General features: G+C 37.1%; 1 protein-coding gene across 2 annotated transcripts in view; it reads right to left on the bottom strand.

Moving 5' to 3' along the window:
- CERT1 (ceramide transporter 1) overlaps positions 1-12,044 on the bottom strand; it is a 76,873-nt gene that overhangs the window by 29,979 nt on the left and 34,850 nt on the right. For both annotated transcript variants that reach the window (XM_068423351.1, XM_068423352.1), the window contains exon 4: positions 150-257. In XM_068423351.1, coding sequence (XP_068279452.1) covers positions 150-257 — 108 coding nt within the window. The remainder of the gene's footprint in view (positions 1-149; positions 258-12,044) is intronic.

Genomic DNA, 12,044 nt, shown 5'->3' with positions numbered 1-12,044 from the left:
CATCATATGATGAATTACTAACAGTTACAGTAAACTAAATATTTTGTATTTTTTCTACAATTGTGTGAAGGAGTCTTCATGTAAGTTTTTTCTTTTCCAGTTGCGTGTGTTATTTATGCACCAATGCTATGAAAACTTTATTCACTAACCTTGAATGAAGAGGTGGATGTTGCAGAGTATCCACTTGCTCCAGAAACAAGAGACACCATGGAGCCATGGCGTCGTAAACTTGACTCTGATCCATAGCCAGATTCAGTCTAAAAAACAAACCACACACAAAACTAGAGTGCTGAGGCTTTTAATAAAAAATAAATAATGAAAATAAGATTAATGTAATTTCTTCTGAAACCAGTCCATTTGTTTCTCGATGGGAAACAGACGGGGCTTAATAACTCAAATTGTGCCTGCATGTTTAAGATGTTGATGTAGCATCTGTAAAGTTACTATGAATCTATTTTTTGTTATGATAGTTATCTGTAAAAAATTAGTTATCTACAACCTATTATGTGCCCCCATAAGAACAAGGCAACATATATTTAAGGGTTCAAAAAAGGGACAATGTTCCATTACTTTGGTTTATGTACTCCCTGACAAGCAATTTTCACATAGAATTCAAAAAACCTGCAGTACTCTACAATTAATCAGGGAATTAACATGGTTCAGTTTGAAGACAATAAGCCTCAATCAATCCTTCCAACAGTGCCATTTTATTTTTAAAAGCAACAAATTAGAGATCATAGAAAAACAGACAATTACTGCTATGAAGGTTTTTTTTGCTTGTTCCAGGCTTCTTCAGCAAAATTCTTTATATTAGACTGAAATTGTTTTTTACAAAGAACAGAAGTCTACATAAAACAAGGTGAGATACTAAAAGCAAAAGGGAGAACACAGTAATAGTAACTAAATAATGAAGAAAAAAAGAAAAACATCTCTTGATTAGAATAACATTTAAAAGATCTAAAAATATCAAGTTCAACAAATTTCCTCACAAATCAAACAGAAGCAAATACTGAGGAACTGGAAGAAAAACATTTCCCTAAAGGTTAATGTAAATGCCTGTGCATGCACAAGACAAGGAAAGCCCAGAAGAGAATATAAGAAATAAACAGATGGTTCAGAGTAACATTTGAAATACTGTTAATAGATGAGTTTGATCAAGTAGACAGTGACAACATTGTGAAGGACTTTTGACAGAAATAAGAAATTCTGCAGTAGCATGGAAATTCAGATGTGGCACGGAGAAGGGGAGACAAAACAAATGATATAGAACAAACAAGAAATGATGAAATTCTAGCTGTTGTACTTTTTATGGAAAAACTGGAAACTGCATAGGCTTTTGGGAAGGCAGGAGAGTGCTGTTAAGATGAAAATGAATTTAAAGCATATTGAAAGTAAGGAGAAAAGACAAAAAGTTGTTTGAAGTGTCGGTTAAAATAGAAGGATTTGGACAGTACTGCAAGGTGCGGGACAAAGTATGTATGTTTGGGCTACAAAGGAGCAGTGGCAGAGAAATGCAATTTTAGACAAATAAAGGTATGACCGAAGAAAAATGTGAGTCCCAGGGTCATCAACATAATTCCTGAATGAACATGACTGAATGAAATTATCCAGCAAAACCAAGCAAGAAGGAGCCAAGAGTCAATTTCTATCTGACCCACGTAAAGAATAAGGTGGAAGACAAGAAAGCACTGAGGAAGCAGAAACGAAACAGGATGAGTATCAAAAGGAGAAGCGATGCTGAAAAATGAACATGACCAGGAAATGCAAGTGTAGTTAGAAGTACTCCAAAAGTCTTAGTGGAAGAAGGCTAAGTGACCATCAACTTAAAATTAACAAAAAAGGCAGTTGTAAATTCAAGAGATTTAATAAGTTCATTGCTTAATTTAGCAAAAAATCAGAAGTACTGCAACTTATCTGAACTAGAGGAAATGGAAGTTTATGTTTAATGACAGCTTAGAGTGAACTGATAGAACACAAGACAGTTTCCTTATTAAGTCATACTATAAGGATGTATTAATCATTTAGTAATTTCTATCATAAATCATGCATTTAAAGCTATTTTATAGTGAGCAAGAGTCCTAGAAAAATAGCTACATAAGTGTAGCAACCAAAGTGCTAAAAGCTCCGTTTTTGAAGAATTAGTCCTACTCTTTGTTTTAAAGCTTGGCTTTAAACATCTATTGGAATAGGCTTTTTGTTAAAAACATTCACATTGGATACATGGGGCTTTTTTAGAAGATCAGTTCAAGTGTTAAGCAGTATATCAGGCTTTGGTAATGTATTTGGGATATTAGAACACATTCTGAATTGCAGTGCAATTCAGTGCAAAGATTACATCTTAATTCACTGGGTTGTAATTTTAAGTATAACAGAGATCAAATAATGAAGCTTTGATTAGGTTTTCTGCAAATACTCAAGTAAGAGCTTTTGGCTCTTTTTATGGACTTCCAATTCCTCCAAGGGCTTGACAAGTAAAAATGAAGTAGGTAAGGGAATAAAAGGACAAGGAAGAGTTTTGGGCATACAATTATTTTGTTTCAGAAGTGTTTAATAAGCATAGACCTCAAAAAAATCATTTTACAAGAGTCACTTTGAAGCATGAAACATTTTTTAAGATTTCCTCCAAACGCAAATCTAAAAAAACTTCACTGTTTTACTGGTAACTTCAGTGTTTATTTACTCATATGCTACAAATATTAACATGACTCTGAATGTGCTTTTACTACAGTCAGTTTGACAGTGGGGACTCATTCTACTTTCTCTGTAAGTGGTACACACTAGAAAGAAAGTAAAATTTCATTTCAATAGGATATGACTTAATGAACAGATCAATTTAAAAATGTAGCCAAAATATCCATTGCATTGAGGTTAGAGCATTTTAACAAAGGACAGCAAATGTCTTCTAATTGCTTTCTCCTTTGAGTGAGAAAGACACATCTATGCAAAACCTGGATTTAAGCTTAGGAAATTAAATTTCTGAATTTCTATATTTGAAGATTTAACCAGTCACATCTTAGTAGTACTACTCTAGAACTTACAAGAACAGATTTAATATTAGAAGTAGAAAATCTGGTGACTTATAGTCTACATTTGAATTAAATCCTTTTCTTCCAATATTACCTATACAGTCAATGCTCAGTAAATTTAGCTCACAAAAAAGCTGAAGGTGAAAGAAGAACAACTTCTTTCAATACCAATATGTAAGCTTGATTTTTAAGGTACATTTTCAGCAGTATATTTATTTCACTGTCATTTATGCTTGTGATTAATAATTCCAGTTCATCCATGCTTCAGAATTGTATACAAGACAGCATATACAGCTATCAGCTTGCACACCCTACCAATAAAAAGGTGCTACATAAAAAGCATTTAGGCAGTTTTAACTATTTGCAAGCAAGGAGCAAATTCAGCCGATGGAACAGCAGACCAAACAGCACACAACATGAATTCAAAGCATATGCATATACAGATTATGTTCACAAAACCGTCTTGGACAATTGTTTTAATAGCCAAGGGCAAAAAATGAAAATTACATCAAGAATACTTATTTGTCAGAAGAAACAGGAAGCAAGTATTCCTTTGTAACTGATGCATAGACAAGCTATCCAGCTCACAGCAAACGCAGGCAAGCAGCTTAACACAAACAATGAAAGCATGCATCATGCAAAGCCCCACCATTCTACTACGGCAACATCTAAACGAGAGCAGGTCACTGCCGCATTTATGTCTTGCAAAGCAGATCATCATTAACTATCCACTGCAGAAATACTCAGTTACATTGAGAAGAGGAACGTTGAGACAAGCTTCTTCTGTTTACACATTTTTTAATTTCCCAAGATAAAAACTGGAAAAGCAGGGAGAGTCCATATGATAGAAGCTAACAGTCTCCGCTTGAGAACAAAATAACTTTCAGAAGTTGTATCAATTAATACCATCAAGCACTAATGCTAAATTACCATGCTCAGTATATAGATGCAGTTCTTTGAAATTCCATGCATACATCATAGCTTCAAAGCTACAGTAAAACTGGCATTTGTCAGTACACTGCAACACCTTCAGCTTTCTAAGGCAGTGCACAAAATCTATTAATCCTTTCAAAATGCTTTTTTGTTGTGATAGACAAGAGGAAAGAGCCACATGATCCAAAGCTTCCTGTGATTTTTTTACTGGAGCAGGTGCTGGTATCAGCAACAAGGCAGTACATCAGAAAAGCCACTTTCAGTAAAATAGCTAAGTATTCACAGAATCATATTGCAGACCTCCATTATGGCTCACACTGATCTGCCAGTTAAGGATTTCCTAAAATGGGTCAATAATACTCTCGAGTAAAGCACAGACTCACAGGAAGGCTCCCCCACTTAAACAAAAAAATCAAATAAAACAAATTATTTTCCCATGTCTTCAAGGAATTATTTTGATTATGTCTCAATTTAGTGCCTGTCAAGCACTTCAATGTATGTTTGTCCACCAAGGCAGGTATTTTCAGTTAGCCTTATAAATTATTTATTATTTTACATAACACAAGCAGCAGGCAGCTCCTCCCTCTAAGGCATACGGCTCACCCCAGGAGGTGATGAAACAGACATTAGGATACAGTAACTCTAACAACGTTCTCTGCAGTATTTGTAAAAAACCCTACTAAAACATCCAGGAGATGAAACAACAATACGTTATGAAAAACAAGAACGTAGAAAAAAGTAAAAATGCAAAATGAAAGAGCTGGAAGGTACTATAAAAGGCTTGGTGGAGACTAAGCAGAGAAGCTCTGTAAAACATTTATGTTCCAAGCACAATTTTTACGCTTGCTGCAAAATGTTTCAACATATACTTGATTAAAGAAGGGTAGCTGCTAGGATAAGCCAAGGAATGGCTACCTAGGGATGGCTGCAGACAGTAAGAACACTACAGACGCTGCAGGTAGGGCAGTCTGGGACGCATTTCTGAGCATTGAAGTTAAAGATACAATTAACATGTGTCTGTAGTTCTGATTTTTCAATTGTTCCATAGCTGCTGACAATGGAAATTTAAGGTTTCAAAAACGAGGTACTTACTGGCAGGATGGCAGAAACAGGAATTTCACAACCCAGGTCACAGCAGCTGCATGATGATTCCCCTGCCTACAGCCCTCCCAAGCACAGTGCAGGAGACTACTTAGGAAGCAAAAGAAGCTTCTAAAGACCTTTCTTTGCAACTGCAAAAACAAGTAAAGAAATGTAGACATATTTTCCTCCAACAATGATAAGTGTTGCAACTCCATAGTAAATAAGTGTACTACATGCACAGGAGGAAAAAAATAGGAATTCTGAGTTGAAAAATATGTGTAAGACGACAACTGAAAAAAACAGAAACTACAGCAATATAGCCCTAAGATTACCGTAACTGCTATACTCACTTGTTCAGTCTAAATAACAATCATCTTTTGGGTCATTACTTCTCAAACTCCATACACTTTTGGTAAGTCATCATGTGTTGCCTGCAGATAATAAGCCTCATTAACAGCTGCATGAGCTAGAGTAGTAGACAGGCTGATAAGCCCTGGAACCACATACTGCTTTCTAAAGAAAGGGAAAGGGCCAAGAAGCAGTATCAACACAAATCACTGCAGTGAGAAGAGAACATAGGTTAACAAGGAGGCAACCAAAGGCAAATGACTGGCCTTTCATCATCTTCATCCATGTAGTTCACATCCATGTTTAATTACATGGATGTGTACTGTTTTGCCATGAATTCTCCTAACAATGTACACAGGAAAACTATTCACCAAGTATTATTCAACAACTTTAAATGCTAAGATTCCACAAAAGCTGAATAGGGAGAGGCAGGTGCTCGAAAAGCAGAATGAAGAACAGCCAGGATGCTGAGCAGGAGGACAGCTAAGAGAGAAGCTGAGCAACAGAATGCCTTTACTGTCCTGCTCCTCAGGCTTGGGAACCATTGTGTCAAAGCATGATTTTACAAAATAAAACTCTTCCCTGAGTAAAAGTACCAAAACCCTAGCTGACAATAACTGCATCCCTCTGTATACTGACTTAGTAATAAAACTAAATCAGCTTGTACTGCTGGGCCACAAGGCTATAGCAAGACTGGGAGAGGGGTACACTTGTCCCTCCTATGGATCTAGGCTGTCAGGAGAGGGACAAGTAAGATCTGTAGTGCTACACAAGAATTAGAAATCTCCATTCTGCTATTAGACATTGTCAGGAAAAGCACTGATGTTCTGGCCTTAGCACCTAGTGCACTAAAGTCAGTGTTCTTATTTGCTGTAACGCTTTGAAAGCTAGAGGGAGTAGCCATAGATTTCAAAGAATGAGTTCATTCAAATACATACTGCTTGATCTTGGTTTAGGGTTGTCCTTGCACAACTGTGCCTTTAAAAATAAGACCAGCTCTGATCCTAACTAAAAGCACTTGCCGTACTGTTCTTTTTAATACTTATACGAAATTACATAGTAGTTAAATTGCATTTAATAGTTATACTAAATATTATTACATCATCATTATGTATAAAATTCAAAAGGGAGTGTGGCCAGGGACGATGCACAAGTGCTAGCAGGCAGACGAGCCAGGAGGTGGCAGGGAAACCTGCTGCCAGAGCCCAAGAACCAGCCTACGAGCACTCTCCCAGGAAGGACCCACTGTGTGGAGGGAAAGCCTGGGCCCTGCCACGATGGAGCGCCCGGGTGTCACCCGGTTCCTGTCAACAGTCTCGAGGGCTAAACTACACACCACCTTCCTCATTAGTATTTAGGTAGTATCTTACTTATCCTTCAGAGTGGCAAGGAAGGAATGATTGCCTCTTACTCCACTTTTTTTTTTTTTTAACCTATTTAAGGTAGTGAAATATTATATTACTATCACTTCTGCATAGAAGTGGAAAAACACATCCACAATCAGTGTTATGCTGAAGAATCTTGGGCTAAAGAACGTAATGGGATTTCAAAGGAAAGACCATGGTTAAACAGCAAAGTTGTTTTTTCACCTTTGGGGAAAGTTACTTGGTGCAACTCTGAGCCAGTTTTGGTCCTGGAGTTGAAAAGCCTACACTTTGCTTATTCAGAAGAAACATTTTTATGCCAGGAAACCCTAGAATTCAAAATACGGGTGCAGGCAAGGTTCTTACTTGCACAGGAAGAAATGGGCTCCAAAAAGCTTTACAGCAACACAGAACAAATCTGTCAGCAGGCTTATCAATAAGCAGAAAAACTATCAAAGCAAATGCTTCTGCAAAAAAACCCCACAAAGATCATTATGTCTCTTGTCCACCTAGTACAGGTAATGGTTTTCTTGTCACTGCTACATATGGGAACAGATTTTTTCCCTCCACTCAATCCTCAGATGTTCACATAGCCATCAGAATAGAAATGTCTATTAAATGCTCAGCACACCCCTGAGTATGCAACAGGTAGCAAGCACTGGAGAATGAAGAAATTTGGAATTGTCTAATATGGAAAAGTCCATATTATATTTGACAGAGGATTTCAGAAAAAATTGATCTTTAACCCAGAGGAAAACTACGAGAACACATTCAGTTTAAACTGAAATCTTACAACAGTAATTTGGGAAAAGGTGGGGAAAGAGAGTTTATTTCAACACAGTGTTTGTTTTACATCTATCAAATCTAACACATTTTTCTTGACTTTCAAAACCTATTCCCTATTCTTATTTCCTTTCTGCTGTAGCCCTTGTTTTATCAGGTCTCAACACCCACTTCCTCAAAACCAAGGGAGGCTCACTGCACCCACTACACAGTTGAACAAAAAATATGAAATAAGGGACTCCCCAGGACATGCATCTTTTTGTCATGTTTCTGATACAGCTTCAGATTCCCAAAGTTGTCCAGGGTTGAAGTTCCATAAAAACAGTCCTTCTAGTTCTGTCAAAATCATGTTTAGAAACGAAGCGCAGTCTGGTTTAAAAGCTCTTTACGTACACAGAATCCTGCTGTCAGTAGAAGCTTTATGCCCGTTTCCAACCATACATCAGGTTGGCAACATAAAGATTCCGTGTCTTAAGGTCAAATTAACTAGGCAGTAGTGCTGCCCAAAGGTAATTTTTTTTAAAAAAAAAAAAAAAAAAAGATTAACAGATAGATAGTATCAATTATAAAGTTTTGAAAGGATAACTATAGAAACAAAGAAAGAACAGTTCTGCATAACAAGTAGAAAAGAGCTTACATGATAAAAAACATTTTCAAGATCTTAAGTCAAACACCTGATACACAATGGATGTACCAACATTTTTAAAAAGTTAAATGAAAACATTAATTGGTGTACAAAGACTAGCACTACCCAGTTCTATAATTCTCATGTTAGTCTGTCGGTCAAGAATAAGTCTAACATGATAAAAAAAGTTGAAGTGATAAATTATCTTAACACTTGCAATCTTTAGACATAAGACCTAGTCCCAGACACAGAAAGGCAAAGATATCCATATAGTGCAGTTCCCACCTCAAAAAACTTTAGAGCTAAATTTAGATCATGCTAAGAGCTCTATATGATTGAGTTTCAAGTAAAGGGCACATGCGGATAACCAAAAGGATAAAAATTCAGATAATTTCCAAAAGCTCGTTGAATCACCAAACTGAAGTGTAAGAATATGTCCTCCCAGCACACGATATCACGAGACACTGCATTCTAACAGGTCAGGACTGGGCAAAATAAATTTCCATACACCCCATATTACTTTTGTGTTAGTTTATTTATGTACAAGCATTCGAAAAGGTTCATGAATTTAACCTCCCCAAGTCAATATCCTGTGTGACCACTAGAGGGAAATAGCAAAAAGGAAACAGACACGTCTAAAGGTTACTATTGGTCAAAGCCCAACAGTAACCCTTATCCTGTTTCTACTTCAGTCCCTGTACATATAAACCTCCTTTCCTTTGCAGACAATTAAAAACAGAGAAGATTTACCTTTAGCCTTTATAATTACATTTGAGACACATTGCTAAGCGAGGATAAAGTTTTCCACGCAGTATGCAAGTAAAATGACATCTAGTGCTGAAAGAATGACAGTGAATTAGAGGTTTTAATAGAGATTAATGAAATTATTCTGAAGTCACACCTCTCAGCCACTTCAAAACAGTGAACCAACTAACACCACGTTAATTTCCAGTTAAGATTGTTCAAAGTCATTAGCACCAAATTAAACACTCTGACAAATGTTTAGGCACAGATTTCTTAAAACTTCATCTCACATAAAGTAGTTAACGCTCAGTATAATTTAGCTTTAGAAAACAATGCTTAATACATGACATACAGAAAACTTGGCACCTCTGTCTCAAGTATTATGTCTGAGTAGATTTTTCTTCACATTCAACTGCTGTGCCATTAGTCTGCAGCTCATTGCGAAAAGGAGTTTTATATACTAGCCAGATGAACAGGCACAGGTTTTCTTCATGTACAGAGTATGCATTAAGTAGGTTCTCACCAAACTAGTTTTCCCTAGTTTTTGCTTTGAGAAGCATCAGAAGAGACAAAGTTCTAGTTAAACCCTTCCAAACCTACAAAAAGTCACGCGGTAGTGATACAGAACATTTCATTTGATATAAATTACATACTCTATTCATAACACTGAAGTTTAGGCAGGCTTACTTAGGAGTTTGCAGAACTGTTTTATGCAATGCAACTTTCAGAAAGCTAATCTTTGATAATTAAAATGTTATCTGACATTACACACAGTATCAGTAAACATATCAGTAAAAATATTAAATCCAATTTAAGCTGCCAGTACAGAAACACCCCCCCATACTATCATTACTCGTTCATGTGAAAAGAAACAGACTGCTTTTATTTGCTGAAAGCCAACACCCTCCGTGCAAGACAATAGGAAAAACAACTTAAAGCACAGCACAGGTCTCTACAATAAGCTGACCTACCCTGCCCTTGAAGGAAAACCTGGGAACCGGTGGAAAAAACAGCTCACAAAAGGCTGCTTCTAGTGCACCAGAGGAAATCGAACCAAAGAATCTAGGATCTAAAATCCTCAGGACTTTACAGATAAGCGTTATCACCAGTTTTATACAGGATTGTAATACTGTTGGCCATCATAGGTTATGCATTAAGATGCTGGTCACCTTTTTTGTTCTTACTGCTTTCCAGAGAGGTAAAAAAGCACGAACAAGATAAAGGATGCCAGTGCTGGGTACCAACACAAAAACCTCCCTGCAAGCGTTAGAGAACAGTGTACTACCAATAAAACAAGCAGTTTAGTAGCTTTTTCTAACTCATTCTTCTAGTCACTAAACTGTCTCATTTCATTACAGCACCACCATGTTTTGTACAAGCTGTAGGAGCGCTTTCTGCAAGAACTTGTGCCTTAACTCTGCACTGTACTATGAAAAGTCCAGGCAAGTGCAGAAACACATTCAGTATGTATGTCCTCAGAATAAATTATTTTGTAGACCCACATATTCTCTACATATTGCCGAAGTCAAATCCCATTGCTGGTTCCCTTAGAGTGGTATATCCCCAAAGAATTCATCATGAGAAAGCCACTCATGTGTAAAGAGCTTACAAACTGCTTGAAACACTGATGCTATCGCCTGCAGACACCGGAGTGTGTGCACAGGGGAGTGGCATAAGACTTAAGGAGAATGACCATATTCTTGCTGTTATCTGCTTTGAATTGCAACACATTAAAAGCCTGACTTCACTCCATTGTGAAGCAAGGGAAGGGAGACTCCCACCCGACGGTAAGCAAGGCAAGGTGTTCCCTGCCCATTCTGCAGTGACAAAATGCATATTCTGCCACCAGATCTTCATATTCTGACAGATCCTCATACAGTCCAGTTCAGGCACGACAAAGTAGCAGCCATAAAAATGGCAGAAAAGTGAAGGTATGGTATCTTCATCCAAAAGCACTCTAGGCTCAAAGCTGCCCCACAGTCTAGGATAGTGAAAGAAACTTTGCAGACTGACTGTGTATCATGGGGCTCTAAAAAGATAAGACCTTTCTTGAAGCATTTTATATCGAGACACTATAAATCAATGAGGCTGGCAGAAAACCTTTCCAGCCAGGTGACACACTAGTTTTGCTTCTAATTGCAGCCTCAGGACACATCTTGCAGACTTCCTTTTCATATGACCAAGCCTAAACACATAATGGAACATGGTTTTACTCCAGGTGCATCACCTGTCTACTCACATAGATATTCCAAGACGAGATGCTATGTATTACTGGTATTGCTAGCTGAACACTCTTGATCTATTAAAGACACACATTTAGCAGCCATGATGGCCTCTTTTCAAGAATTAAAACACAAACCAGCCCCGTAAGTCTCATCAGTGAGATACACTTGCACAAACCTTAAGTCCTATGTATTGTTTGATTAGATTATGGGAAGTGTAGTCTAAATAGCTTTTGTGGCTTATCTTTGCACTTTCTTTTTACATTTCAAAATGGCAGGTTTACCTAACAGATTTCCTCAAACCTACTAATACCACTAAACACACGAAATAGATATTTTATTTTCTCCGTAACCTTGTTTAGCATATTTGGGGGCAGGTAGAAACAAGAATCGAAATGGAAATGGAAAAACAACCTTCAAACAAATAATGCAAAACTTCAAGGAGACAGTGTTTAACGAGACCTTTTATTTACAAAGTCCGAAAACTAGCAAATTGAGGCAATACAACTTCACTTTGTTAAAAAAGGATCATTTCAACACAGGAATGAGGAATCCTTTTGCTGTGAAGTAGAAAATATCATGACATGAACAAGGAAGAACTGAAATGCTACGTAAGAAATGCAGTTTTATCGTAGAATCAGAATGACTATCTTGCAAGGTATCTCTAGTATCACCCTCTGCTGAGAACATGTCCAATTAGATACCCAGGCCTCCACTCCATAAGGATGCATTCTTCAGAGAATTATAATACCTATTTTCAAAGCCAAAGTGATTGTTATGAAACATAACTGGAACATATATGTGAAGAAAGATTGGGCTGGTCAAAGTGAAACAATCTGTATTATTTATAATTAATCAAGTGTGTTGGGCTGGAATGAAAGCTTTAGTCCAGCTTTAAACAGTCTTAACTGCAACT

The sequence above is a fragment of the Nyctibius grandis genome, chromosome Z (genome assembly GCF_013368605.1).
Source record: "Nyctibius grandis isolate bNycGra1 chromosome Z, bNycGra1.pri, whole genome shotgun sequence".
In the NCBI taxonomy this organism is placed as follows: Eukaryota; Metazoa; Chordata; class Aves; order Nyctibiiformes; family Nyctibiidae; genus Nyctibius; species Nyctibius grandis.
The sequence above is the reverse complement of the archived record's forward strand: the minus strand, read 5'-3'. Positions and strand labels throughout refer to the sequence as shown.